This window comes from Trypanosoma brucei, chromosome 2 (genome assembly GCF_000002445.2).
Source record: "Trypanosoma brucei brucei TREU927 chromosome 2, complete sequence".
Taxonomy (NCBI): Eukaryota; Euglenozoa; class Kinetoplastea; order Trypanosomatida; family Trypanosomatidae; genus Trypanosoma; species Trypanosoma brucei.
Window position 1 is genome coordinate 1,175,134 of NC_005063.2, and position 18,815 is coordinate 1,193,948.

An 18,815-nucleotide genomic window follows, 5' to 3' on the forward strand; every position below is an offset into this window, starting at 1 on the left:
AATAGCTGCATTATTTTTTGCTGCTACTACGGTTTTTGTTGTCTCTGATGGCAATTCACTGCTTCGAACTCACTCGTGCTTCGATCTTCAACGCTGCTGATTCCGCTACTATTGGGTCACCTGCTGAGTCTAGAGCTTCATCTGAAGCAAGTTCAGAGGCGAGGTCTGCAAGCTCTTTGTACTACGGTATTACGTTCAAATCTGTTTTTGTCGTTGTTTCAGCGTGCTATACCAGAAGCATACACTACTGTCTTGTGCCCCTTTACAACCTGTTGCAAGGAATTCTCCAATGTACGCGCCTGTCGCCGTGATTGTAACTGACGACGCTATTGTGGTTAGTGCTTGCTCTACGGCCGCTGCTGTCAGCTTTGTTGGTTGCTGGGCGCTACACATTTTGATTAGGTCTTGTATCTTCGTTGGAACTTTCCCCGCACTTGTCGGATATGCCACAGTCGCCGCCGTTTCGGACCAGCATGTGTCTTGCACAGCACTTCCCGTTGTCCTGTTGGCACATACACAAAGAGCTACGGCCACTAGATTTTTCCCTGTGTTATTGGCTACGTTGGTGTTTTTGCAGCCGGTTGCCCTGTTGGCATTTGTGTTCCCTCCAGTGAAGATCACCTCGGCTTCTACAAGGTTCACCCATAACTTCCCGTCTTTTTTTCCTATAAAGGCCGTGGACATTCCGTTCTTTATTTTATCCGGAGTTACCTTCCTTTCTTTTCTGTTTTGAACCCCTAGTTTTTCGTGCAAGGTTGTGGCCCTCCTTGCTATTTTTCCTACTGTTCGCCTGCGTGCTTGCAGTTCGTCGGCTTTGAAGTCATCCGCTTTGAGCGTTTTAAGTTTTTGAGCTACGTTGTCTTCGCTGCCTACTCTCTGGACTGCTGGTGCCCAGCGTTCCCACATTTTTTTAAAGCGGCATTTTATGCGTGCTTAGGTAGTAGCGTTAACTGCCATTTGTCTGTCTGTCCTTCTTGAAGGAATGTTGCGCTCCACGATGGCTCCGCGAGGGTCAAGTTTATCTCAGTTATGCTGTTGTAAATCCCGTCGTCGTCCAAGTCAGCTGCTTCGTTAGTGAATGTCGTTGAGGTCCACCGTAGCACATTGCACATGGCACCGAACTCCCGCCGGTTGGCGCCTGTACCAATGACAGGTTCTGCTCCTTGATTGTCCGTTATTATGGCGGCTGCCATTGCAAAGACGGCATGAGTTATCGGCATTCCCTGCTACTGGGGTTACTGGAGTCGGCGTTGCCTTTTGTTGAACCTGAAGTAGGACAGACGGAAATAGAGATCAGTAACGGTTGGGGTTTGTGATGTTGCGGCTTTTATAGCGGCTATGGCTTCGCTTTCGTTTCCGCTGAAGGTGTGTACCCTTTTGAAACAAAAATAATAAAATTATTATTTTTGGTATTTTTTAAATTTTTAAGTGGTTTTAACTATTGAAAAGTCACTGTGTTGTACACCTCTAGTTTTTTATTTTCGCACCTGTGGTTGTTGTGTTTTGCATCGAGTTTTGTTGAGTTGTTAGCAAACTAATCAATGACCATGATTAGTTTGCTCATCATACGTAAAGTCTGATACTAACTTCTGAGAGGGTAACAGCCAAATATCAGTAAATTTGCCGATTCACCGGTTAGGTTTGTTCTGTTGTTGTCGTTTTGCTCCGATTGTTTGCGTGGAAGTGCTTGTTTTACTAGGTGCTAAAGTTTCTGCGTTCTGCAATCTCCATGGTTGCTATCTTTCCGGTGCTTCGTCCGAGTACGGAGAAAATGCTTCAATTTTTAAAGCACGGCTCATTTGCTTTGATTTCCACACTTTATGTATTAGCGTCGCCATTTAGCTGCTTCCAGGTCTTGTTTTTTAAAAAATTTTCGTAAAATAAAAATCTGCAAAATGGAACTAAATATTCACTAGAATTGTGTATCCTATGGTGATTTTGGGTACGTGATGTATTTGCTGCCACAGTCTAATAAGCCAACTTATTTATTTTTTTTACTAATTTTACAATTTAATGTGTATTTTTCACACCTTTGCGTAGATAAACTCTAAAAAACGACAACGTTTACACCTATTGCTTTTGTGTATTTGCCTGATTTAATGGTACACTGAGAGTCGCTGTTTCTACACTATCTTGTGACTCATAGGTGTTTTATTGATGATTGTTTTTCGCTATTTTTAGATATTCTTCCGCTTGTTACTAATACTTGTAAATTTGATGCTAATTTTATGACTGTTTTCGAGGTTGTATGGACAAATCAGTTTCTATTTTACATGCTTCGCCTTTTAACTTTTTTGATTCTTCTGAGAGACACACTTTTCGACCAATTTCACCCACTTATCAGCTGAGTTTTCCGTTTTGGGTTCTTGTATGTCTACGGCAATTCCTTCCATTGATATAATGCATCCAACGAAGATTTTGTGGCAGCATAATAGAAATTATGTACATTGCCATCTTCTCCATTTGTTTCTTCCTTGTGTTATTTCAAACGAATACATTTTGACTCTAAACGGAACTCTGTTCCAACTGATCTCCGCCTCCATCATATCCTGTATGATCATTCCCATCTTAACGCTTGTGTATAAACTTCACATATTTCATCTGACACTCTAATACTCACTAACTCACTCTTTTTTCCCTTTTCTACTATTAAGTGCTTTTATTTCGGCAGTCTAGTTAGGCATCAAATAAGTCTTATTATATTAGTATACACACACTCGCAACACTCTTCTATCATTATCATAAACTACTCCACATTTCTTTTAATTTCATATAATAAACAAAATAAACAAAATTTTAATACCACCCATTTGTAATACCCTATCACAATATTACTTTATACTCATATCATATCATTTACATTTTACTTAGATTCGAAAAATACATATTATATATATTTTTTTCGTTTCTTAAAAATTTATACATTTTTACAAAAAGGTGTTAAAATATGTAAAATTCTCTCAAAAATTAAAATTTTAAAAATTTTCATAAAAATAAGCAAAATTTCTTATAATCCTTAAAATGCTACCATACTCACAAAAGCTGCAGAAAAAAGAGAAAATTTCTTATTTTTACTAGAAACCTGTAGTCCTTTCAATAATAATTCTCCCATTTGCATTCAGGGGCCTTGTTGCATTCGGGTTCTAGTTTCCCTTTGCATTTCTCTGTTGTTGCCTTTCCTGTTCCTGCTTTTCCTGTTGTTCCCTCTACAGCCTTCGGTTTGCATTCACTCTTGACTTTATCATAATTGCACTCTGCGGCTGTGCAACCGCTTTCATTGCCGTTGAACGTTTCGCATAGTCTCGGATCCGTCGTCGGTGTGCTCGGCTGCGCTGCTGCTATGCCCGGTTGGGATGGTGCTGTTAGCGTACCTGCTGGTGCGATGACAACTTGTTTGAATATTGCTTCCACTTGCCTTCGCATTGACGTTATTTGACGCTGTGTCGTATGTCGGTGAGGCTTGGCTTTTTCTGCTGCGTTAAGCTTGTCCGCCGCTTGCTGTAGCTTTTGTTCCCACCCTATTTCTATCGCTGCCGCATCGCCTGTTAATGCTGTTGCTTTGGTCAGGTCTATGCATGCGGCGGCGGCGTGGTCTTTGCAGGTGTGGTTGTCTGTTTTCGTTCCTAGGATGACAGCCCTTCCACCAACGCTGCCTCCGTTCTTGTAGAGGCTTTTTAGTGCTGCTAGTTTGCTCGTTATCGCGTCTGCTGTTAGCTTTACTTGGTTTGATTTCTTGCAGATGGGTTCGTAAGTTCTGTATGCTGTTTTCACGTCGCCTGAGTTCCAGCCTGAGAGGTCTGGCGTTGAAGAGTCGCCGCATATATCTTTGCTTTGAGTTGTCCCTTTGGCACATATACAGACTAGCGCACCGCACAGCGCTTCCCCAGCTTTGGGTAGTGCGCACGTTGTTTGCCGGTTGCTTTCTACTTTTACGTTGCACTTCTGGTTGCTTTGCGCCGGAACGGGGTCGAGGTTATACGCTGCTTTGTTAAGTAGGGTGATTATGGCTGCTTTAACACCGTTTACATGTGCTTTGTGTTTGTTCTCCCAGCTTGTTTTAAGTTCCTCTGCTGCCTCCAGCAGGCTTGCAACCTGTAACGAGGCTGCCCGCGCGTAGGGCGAAGTTAACTTGGCTTCTTCGAGTTTCAGCTTGTTTGGTCGTATTTTGTCCTCTTTTGCTTTCACTTTTGCTTTCACTTTTGCAGTTTCCCACTTTTTCCAGTGGCTTTTGCATGGGTCTGTCGCCGCTTTTTCTTTGCAGGGGACTGTTTCATCAGTTGGTTTGGAAGCGTCATCCGAGAATTGTTTGCTCCAGTTAGGATCTTCTAGTGTCATGTTTAGGGCCTCTATTATGGTGAGGTCATTTGTATCTATTTCCTCGTAGCTTAGAGCACTCATATCTGCTTCTGTTAGTTTAATGAGATCAAACAGAGCTGTTAACTCTGCTGCGTTTTTGCTTTCGTCTGGGCCGACTGCCTCGCAACGCATAGCGCTGCAAACGAGGGCTATAAAAATAAGCATTGAGGGAACTAGTCTTCGAGTCATCGCTGTTAGTATCGGGCTGGTAATTCGCATTTATAGTCTACTGTCCTCTGGCCTGGTTACTGTCTTTTCTTATTTAGAGGCAGATGCTGTCCCTACAAGAAACGCAAGTGCATATTGTAACGGCTTCATTCTTATCGACAATTTAAAACAATAAATATATGGCATGATGCTTGTCTTGGGTTTACATATTCTAATTGATGTTCATTTACAGTATACTAAAAAGGTTTCCTTATAATCTATATCATTCACTCGCCATTCCATCCATTGTATTTGTCAAGTAAAAAAAACACTAGCATTTACTCTATAAAACTTCGGCCAAGGCCCTTACCGCTTAACATCAACATCCGCTGTAAAATTAAAAACCTCAGTTGACACCTTCTCCGCTGCTGCATCTATTTATGTATGAAATACATGGTATAATTGATTTATGCTGTTCATAATAATGCGCTATTTGTCCCTTTGCTGTGCTGCGGTGTTGCGTATTCTATAATTTCATTAATTTTTCTTTCCCGCCTCTCTACTACTTCCTATGCTTCAGATTACGCAGCGAATTCATTTTGAACGCACATTTCCCTATGTACCCCGCTCATTGTCCCCTACTAAAATCTTCTGGTATACAATGATGCCCATAGTCATATTTGTGTTTGAAACTTCGAATATTCCATATCCCTGTCTCTCCCGCTCACTCTCTGACTCACAGTCAAACTTACTCAGTTACATCCGTAGGACGTTTTCAATTGCTTTAAGTGCATCTATTTTGCCTAAGCTTCTGTTCTGCATCACCATGCTTATAATATTATTATATATCTTTATTACAACTTTTCTATCATTATCATTATTATCATCATTATTATTAAAGTTATAATTTCTATCAATATTATAAATTTAACTTATATCCAGAAAATAAACAAAATATACAAATATGCTAAATCAGAGTGGTACTCATTTTCCATACCATATTACTCCTCAGCTTTCCATCCATATGTCACTATGATGGATATTTTTCAAAATTGTTAGTTCTATAACATTTTTAGTTCTCGCAAAGGTTTTAAAAACGTGTTAAAATATATCAAAATATATCAATTTTAGAAAAGTTTTCTCGAAGTAGAAAATTTTATAAATTTCATAATTTTCTGAAAATCGAGAAAAATTCCTTAAAGTAATAAATTAAAAAAAGCAAGCCCACAAAAACAGTAGCCATACTCATAGCGAATTTGAATATAGGAGAAAACTGGAATCAAGGCCCATTTCTTTATCCTTATCTTCGTCATTATCTTTTCCCTTTCTGAAACCACAAACGGGGGTTTGGCCTGCTGTGTTTTCTGCTTCGCATTTGGTTTTGTCAGTGCCATGTTTTGTACACCTATCTGAGGCAGTAGTCCCTTCTGCTCCTTTTCCTGTTGCTTCTTTTTCTGCTGCTTGCTTGCCTTCCTCGCTCAATGTGCACCTTTTATTTGGTGATTTCGGTTCTCCGTTCCATGCGCATTTTGGGTTGGCTGAACAATCTGTTTCTTTGCCTATCTTATTGCATTTTTCTTCCGCTTCCTGGTGTTGAAGATTCGGGGGTGTCTCTTGGCTGGGGGTCTGTGTTTGTCTGTCGGCTCTGGTGGTCGCTAGTACTTTGGCTTCCGCTGCTGCTTGCCAGGCTTCTGCTTTTTTCACTTTAAGCGCTTCCGCTAGCTGCTGCCAGTCTCTGACTGCCGTGTCGTGTCTTTTCATATCTTCCGCCGCTTCTTTGACTAGTTTGGCCCATTTTATTGTGTTGAACGTATCTTGTCCGTTGCTTATATATCCCTCGTATTTTACGCATATCCAGCTGTTGCTTTGTCCCGTGCAGCCAGGCGTGCCGGAGCTTATGGCTCCGAGGTAGCCGTCACTGCCCTTCACTGCTATGTGTTGTTTTAGGGCTAATAGAGCTGTTCTTAGGGAGGCGGCCGTAGTTTGCGTCGCCTTGATGCCGCCGCATTGTTGCCTGAGTTGTGTAAGATGTGCCCCTATCGTGCTGGCTGACACGCCGGACCAGTCCCGCGTGGTTTCTAGGCCGAAGACGCAGGCTTCCTTCAGCTCTCTGCTGGCTCCCGTGCAAATGCACAGAAGGGCACCTTAAAGCGTCTCCGAGCCTTTTGCTGGGCCGCCTGCTGCACAGCCTGCTGCTCGGATCATGTCGCCGCTTGCCCCGCCGTCGTCGCTGTACTTTGTTCGGGTTGTTTTGTCGCCTGCTAGAGCTGTTTGAAGCTTGTCCTGTATCTCCTGCTTTGTAACGCTTTGTGCTTGCTGTTTTGCTTCTTTTATTCGGTCTGCGATCTGGTCGATTATGTTAAGGATGGCGTGAATTCTTGCCTGAGCGATTGCTGCCGCGTCGTCTTGTAATGAGTTGAGTCCAGCGTCGGCTATTTGTTGCTGTGCTTTGTTGTCTTTTTGTAGGTCGTATGCGGCAGATGCCCACGCCTCCCATCTATCGCTCCAGTCTGCGGGTGTGCCTGAGTCGGCGGCTTTTTGTTCGGCTAATGTCTTCTCGGTCCCATCGCCTTTCAGGAATTTGGCTCGCCACTCTGCCGGCGCCAACGACATGTTCATGAGTTGCAAGTCGGCTTCATCCTGTCTGGTGTCTGGCTCTGGAGTTAGCAACACGGGATCGCCGCTGGCCGCAGAAATTAGCGAACACAATGCTGCGTGCGCTGCTCTGTTTGTTCCTGCGGCTACGTTGGCTCCTAGAGTGTGCGAAATCGCTGAAATAACCACCGTCACAGTTACTGTAACTATCGAAGCTGACATCATCTTTGCCTAAATAGAGCTGTGACTTTTACTTATTCAGAAAAGCGTTAGAGTAGTCGATATTTTTTCTGGCTTTTTCTGCCGGTTTTTCTGTTTTTTGTAAGTTACAGGATCTCTACCAACTTTTCCACAGCCGCTACAGCCATTGTAGATTTTGCCGTGACGGCCGGCCGCCATTCCCAGGCTTTCATCTACTTGGTCTCCGACTTCCGTAGTAAAAAACGCCTGGATTACAGGTTTTACAACTTCTTATCTTCGGCCAAATCGGTCTCATTAAACGCATTACCACAAATCCCTCCAATGAAAACCCCATTTTCCACAATCTGCCGCATAAGTTTGAACTATGCCAAACCTAGCTTAATATATTCTTTTCAATTCTGCATACCAAATGAGATTTCTCACATTCAACTAAGCTTTTTATTTCCATGCAATTGGCTTCCAAAAAAAAAATGAATGAATGGGGCCTCTTCGACTTCTCCACTATGCGGAATAGTAAAAAATCTCTCCTCATAATCCAATCCAATCATGCCTCTCTTCAAAACAAATCTCTGTCCAACAGCTTCTTCTTCAATTGCGGTACAAATAAGTAAGGGATTGTAATTACTCTGCTCAGACCACCACCCATCGCTCTTTTTAAGTATTTCATTAAACGCTTTCTAAAACTTTCTGAATTTCCACACTAGCTATTATACCACAACTGTTCAAGTAGGGTTTTTTAGTTATCCACCATTTTAGCAAATGAGTTAGGTTGAGTTTTTCCTTTCCTGAGTAAAGAGGATTTAAAAACCAATAACATCTTTCCACATGCTCCTTGTAATCTGAGTTCATGAGCAAATCCAACTGAAGTGCGTAACATTTTGATGTTGTTATGAATAAAATATACCACAGCATTCTCATACTTCTTACCTGTTCAGTAAAAATAACATCAGATCAATTCACAGTTATTACAATATCCTCATCATTTGCATTCTTCCTCTCAAAAAATATCCATAACCTATATAGGCCTTTTAACATGGATATACAAACATCCCATTGCAATTGTAATAATTTCAACATGACTTAGTTTTGGCACTAAATATTAGTCTACACCATTCTTGTGTTGCATGAGTTTAAACTACAACCATAAACACTCTGGGTTTTTTCGAAAGCTTTCAATTGAAGAGGTAGCAGAAGAACTAGTGGCGTCAACAGTGCAAAAACTTCCTTCATCATCCTTTTGAAGTTGCATAAAGATGGTTGGAGAAGATGTAACTATTTCGGGGGCGTAGTTTCAACATTGGTTTTGTCTTAATGCAGATATCAGTAGTTGATGGTTTATGTGTTTTTATAAAACTTTATCTCTTATCTGAACTTAAGAAGGGACACTTTAGCACTTAAATTCTACACACCGTTCGTCACTTTTTGTACGACTTTTGAATCCGAGGCTTCACCATAGAATCATATTTGTGGCTGTTTTAAAGGTTTATATAGTCTGATTCGCTTATATGATGGGAAACGATAGTTTTTCAGTCGTCAAATTAGTTTCGTAAGAAGAGCTCCTGTTCGCATGCATCACATAACGGCATTTTTTCATATCCACAGTTAATAACCCCCAAATTTCAATTTATTCCTTATAACTTCTACGACCATTGTGTCTTCATTAAATGCTATAAAATCGATATATGCTTCAAAGTGTCTGAATTTTATTGGTGACTTTACGACTTTTTCAAAGGTTTATAATCGACAACTTCTATAACCAGATCCGTGATAGTGTGGATGCATAACCTATGGTATGCCATGTAATTTCATCACTAAATTCTTTAGGATATCCAATTTCCCTTCCCATATTTAATTTCTCTCTTGGAAGCACCTCCAGATATTGCAAATACAATGGAACTCTCATAAATATATCATCATCTGCTTTCATTATATAGGAATTAAATGATTTGAATATCTCCACCGCAAATTTGAACCACAGATATGTTTTTCTACTCATAGTGAGTTCCGCCTCCCAACCCCAACGACACGCATCGCCAACTCTATTTGTTGTTGGATTCACATCACAAACAGGTAAAATAATAACATCCTGAATTACATAACCCTCTTCTCCAATAACCTCTCTGATGTCGAAATTGCTATTTGTATGAGGTGAAAGAGCATATAATATAAGCAACTTTACAGTAAAATTATTTGCCTTTTTTGGCACTTCAGGATAACTCCAACATGTTTCTCTCTACAAATTCCTTCTTCTGAATCTTTCATTATTATATATTGAGGGAGTGCCAGCTACAACCAGATAATCTTCCGTTTTCCGAATCCTCCTAACATCCTGCGGAACAAATTTCACATACTCATCTTCAACAATTCCAAGTGAAATGGATTCGTCGTCACCAAACAAGCTGTAGAGTGACACATTCAAACTTATTCCAATAACGATAAAAGAAAACAACCTACTTTTTCATAGATACACCTTATACACTTTTTAAGATACTATTTTCATACTAATTAAATATTTTAATACCTTATAAAATCATAGAAAACATTAAGGAAAGAATTCAGTTGTCACACTACGGTTTTTAGTTAGTGTTGCTGTGCTTACATATGTAAACAGTTCCTCGATATTTTTATGATGCTGTTTTTGAAGGGTGTCTGTCCAGTGTCTGCAACTTATATTCGGGCGTATACCTGTAGTTTCTGCTAAAGAAGTTCTCTTCAGTGACATATGCTGCCGTACACTATGTGATTACCATTTTACTCACATTATTCAATTTGCATTGTGTAAATTTATGTTCTGCTAGCAGGCTCTTGGTGCGCCAACACATTTAGAAATTCTAGTAACTTAACTATTTTCCTGTGATAAGTAGTCCACCCATCTGAATCATTATGATACTATCATCACCATACTTTTATGAATTACTGCTACTCTTGTTTCTATCACTATCTATGCAATAGAATCTAGTATTATTTGAGTAAAATATGGAGCACGATTTCTGTTGATGCACTATATTCGTCTGACACGCGCTCCTGCGCCTCCCATTACTTTATTCTCTGCTTTATCTCCTTGTTTTTTCTCTGCTGCTTCTACCTCAGCAATTGATGTAATAATTTGATATGGCCATACACTTCACTGTGTCTCTACATGATAATCCTCTCCATCCTTCGTATATGATAATTCCCATCATCATGTTTATATTTGAAACTATGCACGTTCCATTTCCTTTTTTCTCTGTAGGTTTGTCATTCTGAAGCTCTTTTCACAACATTCATTCTTCTCTCCAGTTGCCATGACCCCTTTGCCATTGTATTAGCTAATTCTTTTTTGACAGAGCATTTACTCTTCACTATCACCCTTACCATAATATTAGTATAAACTCACCCACAACATTCTCCTCTCCCATTATTATCATTATTATCATTAATATCAGACACCTAAATAATATGCATTAAACATATAAATTAAACACAAAAAATTAAATTTTATCACTTTATCACTATGTTAATTTACAACCATAGACCACTATCATATCAAAATTTTTAAATTTCAAAAAAGTTTTGCAATTTTAAACAATTCGCACATTTCATAATAAAGTGTTGAAGTATAAAAAACATTAGTAGGTTTTAAAACTTACCTCAAAAAAAAGGTTTGACACAGTTTTTGTCCCATATGCAAAAATGCAAGCAAAAGAGGGGCCTTGTTAATGACAAATGAATTGCCTCCTGTGGTGTTTGTGTTTGTTTTTCCATCATTTTCCACTTTCACTCCCTCTTCTTCATTTTTAGGTTTGCAAGTTCCTTTGTCTTCAGTTCCTTCCCATTCGCAGTTACTATTGCAATTCTTTTTCTCCTTACCTTTACATGCCGATGCTGTTTCAATTTGTGCCTTGCATTCAGATGTACTAGCACTGCTCCTCTCGTTTTGTTTTATCGCAGCTGAGGCCTCTATGAATGCTTCGATCTGCTGCAAATCATTCAGTGTTGTGATACTGTCTAGTTTGGTGTCTGAAGGTCTGCCAGAGTTGGACTTTGTTAGGGGTGTCGCTTTCACTCCTTTCCATATCGTTTCCTCATACGTGGTTGGGTCCTTGCCATAGCTGCTTTCAACTATGTTTTTAATATTGTTCCGTTCTGCTTGCGGTATCTCCGTCGCTGTGTCGTCTCCTTTGGCAATTTTGTAGACTCGTAGGATGAAGTTATTGTTGTCTAGTTTGTTATACGGTTCGCAGCTGTCAGTTGTTGTAGCGTATGTTGTTAGCGCATCTGAAAGTTCGGTGTCGAGTTGGGCTGCTTGATGCGCGATTTTGTCCGAATGGAACACCCATTCCTTTGTTGTCGCGCTTGGTTTCACCTTTCCTGTCTGCTGCTTTGCGGCTGGGTCTGTTTTGTACAACGTGCCTGACGAAATCCCGGCTGTATTGCCGCTGCTGCTACTGCTGCATTGTCCGTTGGTTGTTTCGCATACCATTGCTTGAGTTGCGCCTTGGGTTGCTGCCGTGGTGTCAGGCTTGACCACTTTAAGACTATGCTGCCAGTTGCTGAGCGCCTTATCTGCGCCTGCTGGTGCTTCGGCGTTTATGTAAGAGTGAATTGTGCATTTGCCTGTGTTTATGCCGGTTTTTGCTCCGTCCACAGCAATTCTCTTCCGTTGCGCTGAGTTTGTGCCCGTTGTGAAGGCGTTTGTGTCTGTTTTTTTCTTTAGAGTAGCTAGTTTCGTTAGTGCCGCAGAGGTCCCCGCCATATGAGCCAGTGCCGCCGCCTTAGAAGCGAGACCGATCAGCGTTTGTAATGCTCGGTCATCATCACCTCGCTTGCAGCTTAGGTGTAGGTCGGATAGTGCTTGAAGAAAGGCAGCTTTTTTGCGGTCAGTGGTTAGTAATGCGGCTATTTTTAGCTTCTTTGATTTTTTGACGTTAACATCGGGCAGTGAAGCCGCTGTCTTGAGTTTCTTGACGAGCTCTCCGATGTAGACGTTGTTGTGGTCTTGGATGGAGCAGTTGGGGTTTGTTTCAGCTGCCGTCATGGTTAAGAGTGGCAAGGATATAAGAAAAGCTTTGTCCATTGTTGAAAACCTGTATTCTTCGTAAGACTTCACACTGATTTGTTTTTTAGTCCCAAGCCGCTGCCGTTGGAGTGGCTAGTAGTTGCCGAATGTCCTGCGTTATTTAGATATTGTTGGGATTCCTGTTCAAGTTTGTTGTCGAGGTTACGTGGAAAAAAGGGAATTGATAGGAATATACGATGTTTTTCACCAGTTGTTACAGAATAAACGTTTCAAAACACTGCTCATTGCCAGTCTTCTTGGATTAGGTAGAAAAGCATTCATTTTAGCCAAAGAAACTCCATTTTTCAAACCTAAGCTATAGAAGTCTATATCTAAAACATTTATATTCATGGTTGTCGTATGCTTCTATTTCGGTTTAATACCAGCTTGCTGGTGAGTTTTCAATGTCGATATAACTCTGATACGTCTGCTGTACGCATCATCGTGAGTATTTTGCACATCTCTCCTGGCTTTATTACTACTCTCTTTCGTCTCATATTCGTTAATTGCGGTCTTATCTGCGCCCTCTTTCTTTAAAATTTCCTGACACACTCCATCACAGCCGAATCAGAGTGTATTATTATTTGACTTAGCCGTTCCTTGAAGGAAATTAATGTCTGGTCAGCACACCAATATGGAAATTGGGGAGTATTACTACAAACTCTTTGGACATCCAAGAAAACCCCTCTAATTGTTCATGTATGCTCCATTTTAAGAAATTTACATGGTTCTATTTCTTCTATTCCTGTCTAAAGTAATCCATTGGTAGTACTTGTTTTGAAATACTATAAATAATATTATATTGTTTTCCATATATGTTGGACATTATTAGTATATCTGATTAGAAATAGACTTCGACATAATTTCATGTTTATCCAATCTCTCAGTTTTTCTCTATGTTTTCACCGCAGAAGACGAGAAGACACCATTATGTTGGAATAAGAAAATGCCACAATTCCGTCTGTTTAAGGTACCTATTTATGTGTAAATTTTGAAGTAAAATCCTCAAACGTATCATTTTATTCTGTACTATTACGCACCAGTTGTTTTACCCTGTACTTTGTTTCTCTCTTTTTCATCCTTTGTAGCTGCTTCTACGTATTCGTTATTATCTCCATTTTCACTTTTCTCTAGATTTGGCCAGTTAGTCATTGTCCTATACATTATATCCTAGTGTATGATGACGTCTATCGTCATTTTTGTGTTTCAATATAAGCATATTCCTTCTTTATTTTTCTCCTTTTGCGTTTCATTTAAAAATATTTCTCCTGATCTCTGTCTCTCTAACTCATTTTCCTACCCACCCACTCACTCTCATTAAACCATTTCCATTATTTAAGTGCTTCTATTACATCAGTCTCTTCAGGTTTAACCACCACTTCTATCACGATATTAGTGTACGCATATTCACAACACACTACTATAAATATTATTAATGTTATTGCTATTATATCCCTAACGAATATTCATAGAATAAACAAAATAAATAAAAGTAGAATAGCACTCATTTTTCAATACCTTTTTACCCTACCACTTTACATCCATAGACCATAGTGATGCACTTTTTTTAATTTAACAGTTTTATAATTATTATAACAAAGTGTTAAAACATTTCAGATTTTCTTTAAATAGCACATTTCAGAAATGTCTCTAAAAATCATTAAAATAGCAAACTAATAAAGGAAGCAGAAATCGTATATATTTTCTTATTGACGAGACAACTAGAGTCCTTGCATGCCTTGTTCTCCCATTTGCAGTTGCAAGTGCAATCTTTCTTTTGCTTATCTTTTCATTCTGAAGCAGTTTGAGTTCCGTCAATTTCATCTCCTTGAGTTGCTTCTTTGCTACATTTGTTTCATTTACTTTGCAGTATTCTCTATTTTCGTCATTTTTGCCTTTCCATTCACAGAGCGGTTGGTTTTCTCTGCATTGCACTGCTTTCGTTATTCCTTTGCATTCTTTTTGTTTCTCTTCGGTGTTTTTTGTCTGAGCTTGGGAAGAGGTTGTAGCTTCTGTCTTCACCGCTGAGGTCAAATCCTGTAATGCTAGTGTTTCGTTGGATATCAGCCATGCTGCTTCAACTTCGCTTTTAATGGCTTCCAATGTCGAGTGGGCTCTTTTGCTACCATCCTCGCGTTGTTCAAGGGCATCCGCTACGTGCAGCATGTTCGCGATGTATGTTAGTTCGCCAAATTTGTCGCTGTCCGTTTTGATCTTGGTATTGTACTTAACACAGAAGCCGTTCCCAACAGTTGCTGTGCACCCTGTTGTTACGTAAGCTCCAAGGTAACCTACGCCTCCGATCATTTTTATAGAGCTGTGGATTCTGTTTACTGCACTTCGGATCGCTCCTGCTGTTACCCTTTTGTTTTTGCCGCTTGCGCAAAGTGCCCTGATTGCTGTGAATGCCGTTTGAAGATTCCGCGCCGCTGTGTCCCACCCTTCGCTTATCGTGAGGTCTTTTCTGCACGCTTTTGTTGCTGTGGCTTGGCTCTCATCAAAGCATAGGCATTGCATCGCGTATGCTAGAGATTGCTTGCCTTCTACTGTGCCATCCGTGTCGCACTGAGTGACGACGCCGTTTCCCGCCGCCACCGGGCCGCTGGTCGCGAACGTCCCCTGACCGTTTTCTACGCCGTAGGCGGCTTCGTTCACCTTTTTCTTCAGTTCGGTATTTGACATCGTTTTTAGAGCGTTTTTAGTGGTTGCTATAGCCTTTTGGTGCTTCTGGGCCCTGGCTAGGATTTTCTCTATACGGACTTGTGCCACCTTCGCGGCTTGCTCGGTTAGTTTTGGGAAATGCGAGGATGCTATGGATTTCCCTGGTTCATTGGCGGGATTTGTGTCTATTGCGGCTGCCTGCCATTCGCGCCAGTTGTCCTTCCACTTTTCGTGTGGGTTTAATCCTGCTGCTTTTGCTTCGTCCCACGAACGCGGCTGGAAGGCACCTTTTGTGAACATGCCAGACCACGTCTTGGGTGCTAAAGACATGTTGATCGCCTGCAATTTTTTAATCTCTGTTGCTCCGTCTTCTAAGCTGACATCGTCCGGAAGTTTGCCTTCTGCTAGCTGAAAGAGGTCACAGACTGCTTCAAACGTCTGGGCGTTGTCTGCTGCCGCCACATTCCCGGTGGCTGGCCGCCCGAGTACTAAACCCATCAAAAGTATAATTGTCGCTTGGGCTTTTGTCTTGAGTGCAGTGCATGTATTCATGGTTATCTTCGTGGTTTCCAGTTGACCTAAGAGGCGTGTGGCACCAAGAAAAAGAGTCGGGTGAGTTATATGCTCAATTTCGTGACAACCAAAATAAAAAATTGTCGTTTATTGCAGGAAGTTCTTGTGCTTTGGTATCTAGTGGTGGATACCTGTCGGTGTCCACGGTATGACACTTTGTGTGTTTATGAATAAAAGTGGTTAGTTACGTTTATGACAGTCGTCTTTTTTCTAGCTTTGTGCCTGTCTTTTTTCCAAAAAAAACAAAAAAACATAGAAACACCGCTTTGTTGATGTTTTGTTATGTCACCACGGAGAGCAGACAGATATCATTAAACATGAGCTTTGTTGCGCATATACAAACATATTCAACTCATGTAAATGTCGATTTCACGATAGAACGATACGGTTACCTTGACAAAATTTCAATGGAAACCTTGTTTTTGTACAAGTTTCCAATAAAGTTAAAAACTTTTTAATTCATATTCTCCTATATGTATTTCTTCTATTTTGACGTTTAAAACTCCAGATCATTTCTTCTTTAACCCCCACGTACTGCTATCCGGTAAATTCAAACAGTATTTTTCGATATTACTCTTATTTGGTTGTAATTCACTTTACAGACTGGAAATATTACCAGGTGGAATTGCTGCTTTTCACGGGTGCAGCTGCTTCCTTTTATTTGTCATGCATCCTGAATGCTTTTAGGTCGGTTGCAATTAACCCTCAGTAATTTTGTCCGACCTGTAATCTTTTCTTCGCCTTTAAATCCTTTGTTCGCTTCAGTAAAGTTTTTTCGTCTCTGGTCCTTATATTAATTGTTCATTCTTTGAACGCTGTTGATTTCTCACCCGCATAGAAGTATGGAATATGTAGATTACTATTAGAAACTTCTTCCACCTTATATAAAGCTCTGATAAAGGTTTATATTTGTGCTACTATAAGCATTTTTCTAGAGTTTTTTCTCTCTCTCTCTCTCTCTCTGCTTTTCCTGTTCACAGTAATTCATTAGTAGTCCTTATTTTAAATTTCTTACAAATAATAACATATTGGCGCACAATAGTGCTAGAAATTATAACTAATTCTGATAAAGAAAAGAGTTTGACATTATTTCGTACTTACTCAATCCTTTCTAATATTTATGCTTTTTCTTCTTATTGCTTACAGCTTGATATTAGAAGCCGAAAACAGATTTAAAAATACAGTCTCAACCATCATCTGCACAGAACCTTATATCCAGACCTTAGTGAAATGCTGAGTATCATCAGCAACTTCTCCCGATTCGTCATTATATTATGCAAGGTTATGATGCGTACCCAGTTGTTTAATTCCATATTTTCTTTCTTTTTTTGACCATTTATTGTGCTTTTTAAAAATTCCATAGCAATTTCATATGCATTTTACACTGCATATGTCTCTCCCTTATTGTTTCTTCAGCATATACTCCTGTATGATGATGCCAATCTTATGTTTCTTGAAACTGTGCGTGTTCAATTTCCTTTTTTTTCTGTTCATATCTCATACACTCCTTCAAGCACAATAATTTAATTACATTGCACCATTGACGTATATTTCAGAGCCTTAGTTCTCGTAGTCTAGTTAAGGATCAAATAACCCTTATTGTATTAGCATATGCACAGACTCACAACACACTCCCATCATTACCATCATTATCATTATTATTATCATTATTATTATTATTATTATTATTATTATTATTATTATTATTATTATTATTATTATTATTATTATTATTATTATTATTATTATTATTATTATTATTATTTTCCTATCTATTATCTATAAAATAAACAAAGTAAAACAAAATTAGAATATTACTTACTTGTCATACTCTCTGATCATACTGCTTTACATCATTTGGCAAACTAAAAAAATCCAGTTTGTAAAACATTTCGAATTTTCAAAGTTTGCACATTTCGCATATGTTTCACAAAATGTTAAAATATATCAAAATAGAAAATTTTCAAATGTTTACAAACTTTATAAAGTTGAAAAAGTCCTTATAGTGCTAGAATTATACCGAACTCACGAAAGAAGCAGCCAAACTCAGAGCAAATCTATTATTGACAAAAAACTGGAATCTTTGAATTCTTTTCCTTCCCATTTACAATCCGGAGATTTGCACTCCTCTTTCTTTTTCTTATGTTTGCATTTATCTGTTGTTTTCTCTCTTGTGCCTCCTGATTTGTTTTCTGCTTGTTTGGTTGCTTCTACATCCAATTTGCACTTCCTTTTGCCACCTTCTTCGTCAACCAATTTGCATGGGGGTTTGCATTTATCCCCTACTCCTTTCTTTTCAAAAGTTTCACCTGTTTCAGTTATTTTTTAGGGCGGCGTGTTTAAATTTTTTTGCTTCTCTGTAGTAAGCTCTTGTTCTAGTTACGCAAGTCGGCTGGCTCTTTGGATGTATTGCAGCAAAAAGCTTGCTCTCAGATCGTCGCCGCCACTTACTTCCTTCAGGGTCTTTTCCTCCGTTTTGTCCGCCAACACTTTCGCTAGTGGTATTGTCTTCAGCTTGTTTAATATGGCCTCTGCTTGACCTGTAGCTTTTCCTGATACTTCTTCGAGCAGTTTCGCTGTTCCGTAGTCTTCTTTGCTGCCTTTTTCGTTCAGCTTGGCGCTTTTTCGGATGGCTTTGATTGCAGCAACAGCTTTCGTACTATCTAAGGCATATTTGATTACGTCGTCTTTGTTTTCGCCGCAATTGCTGTCATCTGCTTCTATCAGCCCCTTCAGTTTGTTAAACACCTTCGCTGGCCTTTTGGTGGCGTCGGCCGCTTGCCAATTTTGCCCTATCTGGTTTAATTTGGGGATCTGGATGTCTGTGTTTCCTGGTGTCGAATGCGGTGTTACTTCTATGAAGCCGGCCATGATTGGGATGGCGCCTGGCGTGGCCTGCTGCCAAACGTGGCCTGTTGAACTTAAGGCGTTGGTTGCTAGCAGGTGGCACTTTGTTGAGGCGCTTCCGCCCGTCTGCTTCGCAGCCGCTGCCGTCAGCTCGTCGAACCCTGTGTTCTTCAGCGCCCCGCTTTCTTGATAGTCCGCCGTGTCGATGTTGTCGGTGACGGCTGCCGGGCACCCAAGGCGCGTCTGCTTATTGCTCCCTGTGGGAGCGCCTCCGCTTGCCGCTAGGCAGGTCCCTGTGCTTCCGCCTGTTGAAGCTGATATTAAGAAATCTACGAACTCGTTGATTGCTCCTACACTCTTGGCGGCATTTGTGGTTGCTAGAAGAGCTGGTTTGATC

The 18,815-nt window shown here is 40.2% G+C and overlaps 1 protein-coding gene and 7 pseudogenes across 1 annotated transcript, besides 7 other annotated features; all 8 read right to left on the bottom strand.

Annotated features, from left to right (window-relative positions):
• Window positions 1–18,815: part of a sequence feature (sequence corresponds to BAC RPCI93-36E18) that runs on past the window's edge.
• Tb927.2.6370 lies at window positions 225–1,220 on the bottom strand (annotated as a pseudogene).
• Window positions 1,385–1,428: a sequence feature (AT_rich).
• Window positions 2,761–2,802: a sequence feature (AT_rich).
• Window positions 2,963–2,997: a sequence feature (AT_rich).
• Tb927.2.6380 lies at window positions 3,025–4,575 on the bottom strand (annotated as a pseudogene).
• Window positions 5,370–5,401: a microsatellite.
• Window positions 5,683–7,323, bottom strand: Tb927.2.6390 (annotated as a pseudogene).
• Tb927.2.6400 lies at window positions 7,563–8,471 on the bottom strand (annotated as a pseudogene).
• Window positions 8,774–9,757, bottom strand: Tb927.2.6404 (annotated as a pseudogene).
• Window positions 10,925–12,355, bottom strand: Tb927.2.6410 (variant surface glycoprotein (VSG, atypical), putative; the record flags this gene model as incomplete). Its single annotated transcript, XM_946664.1, has 1 exon — window positions 10,925–12,355. One exon carries the CDS (start codon window positions 12,353–12,355, stop codon window positions 10,925–10,927), a length of 1,431 nt encoding a protein of 476 aa, XP_951757.1.
• Tb927.2.6430 lies at window positions 13,988–15,550 on the bottom strand (annotated as a pseudogene).
• Window positions 16,514–16,534: a microsatellite.
• Window positions 17,208–17,336: a microsatellite.
• Window positions 17,519–18,814, bottom strand: Tb927.2.6435 (annotated as a pseudogene).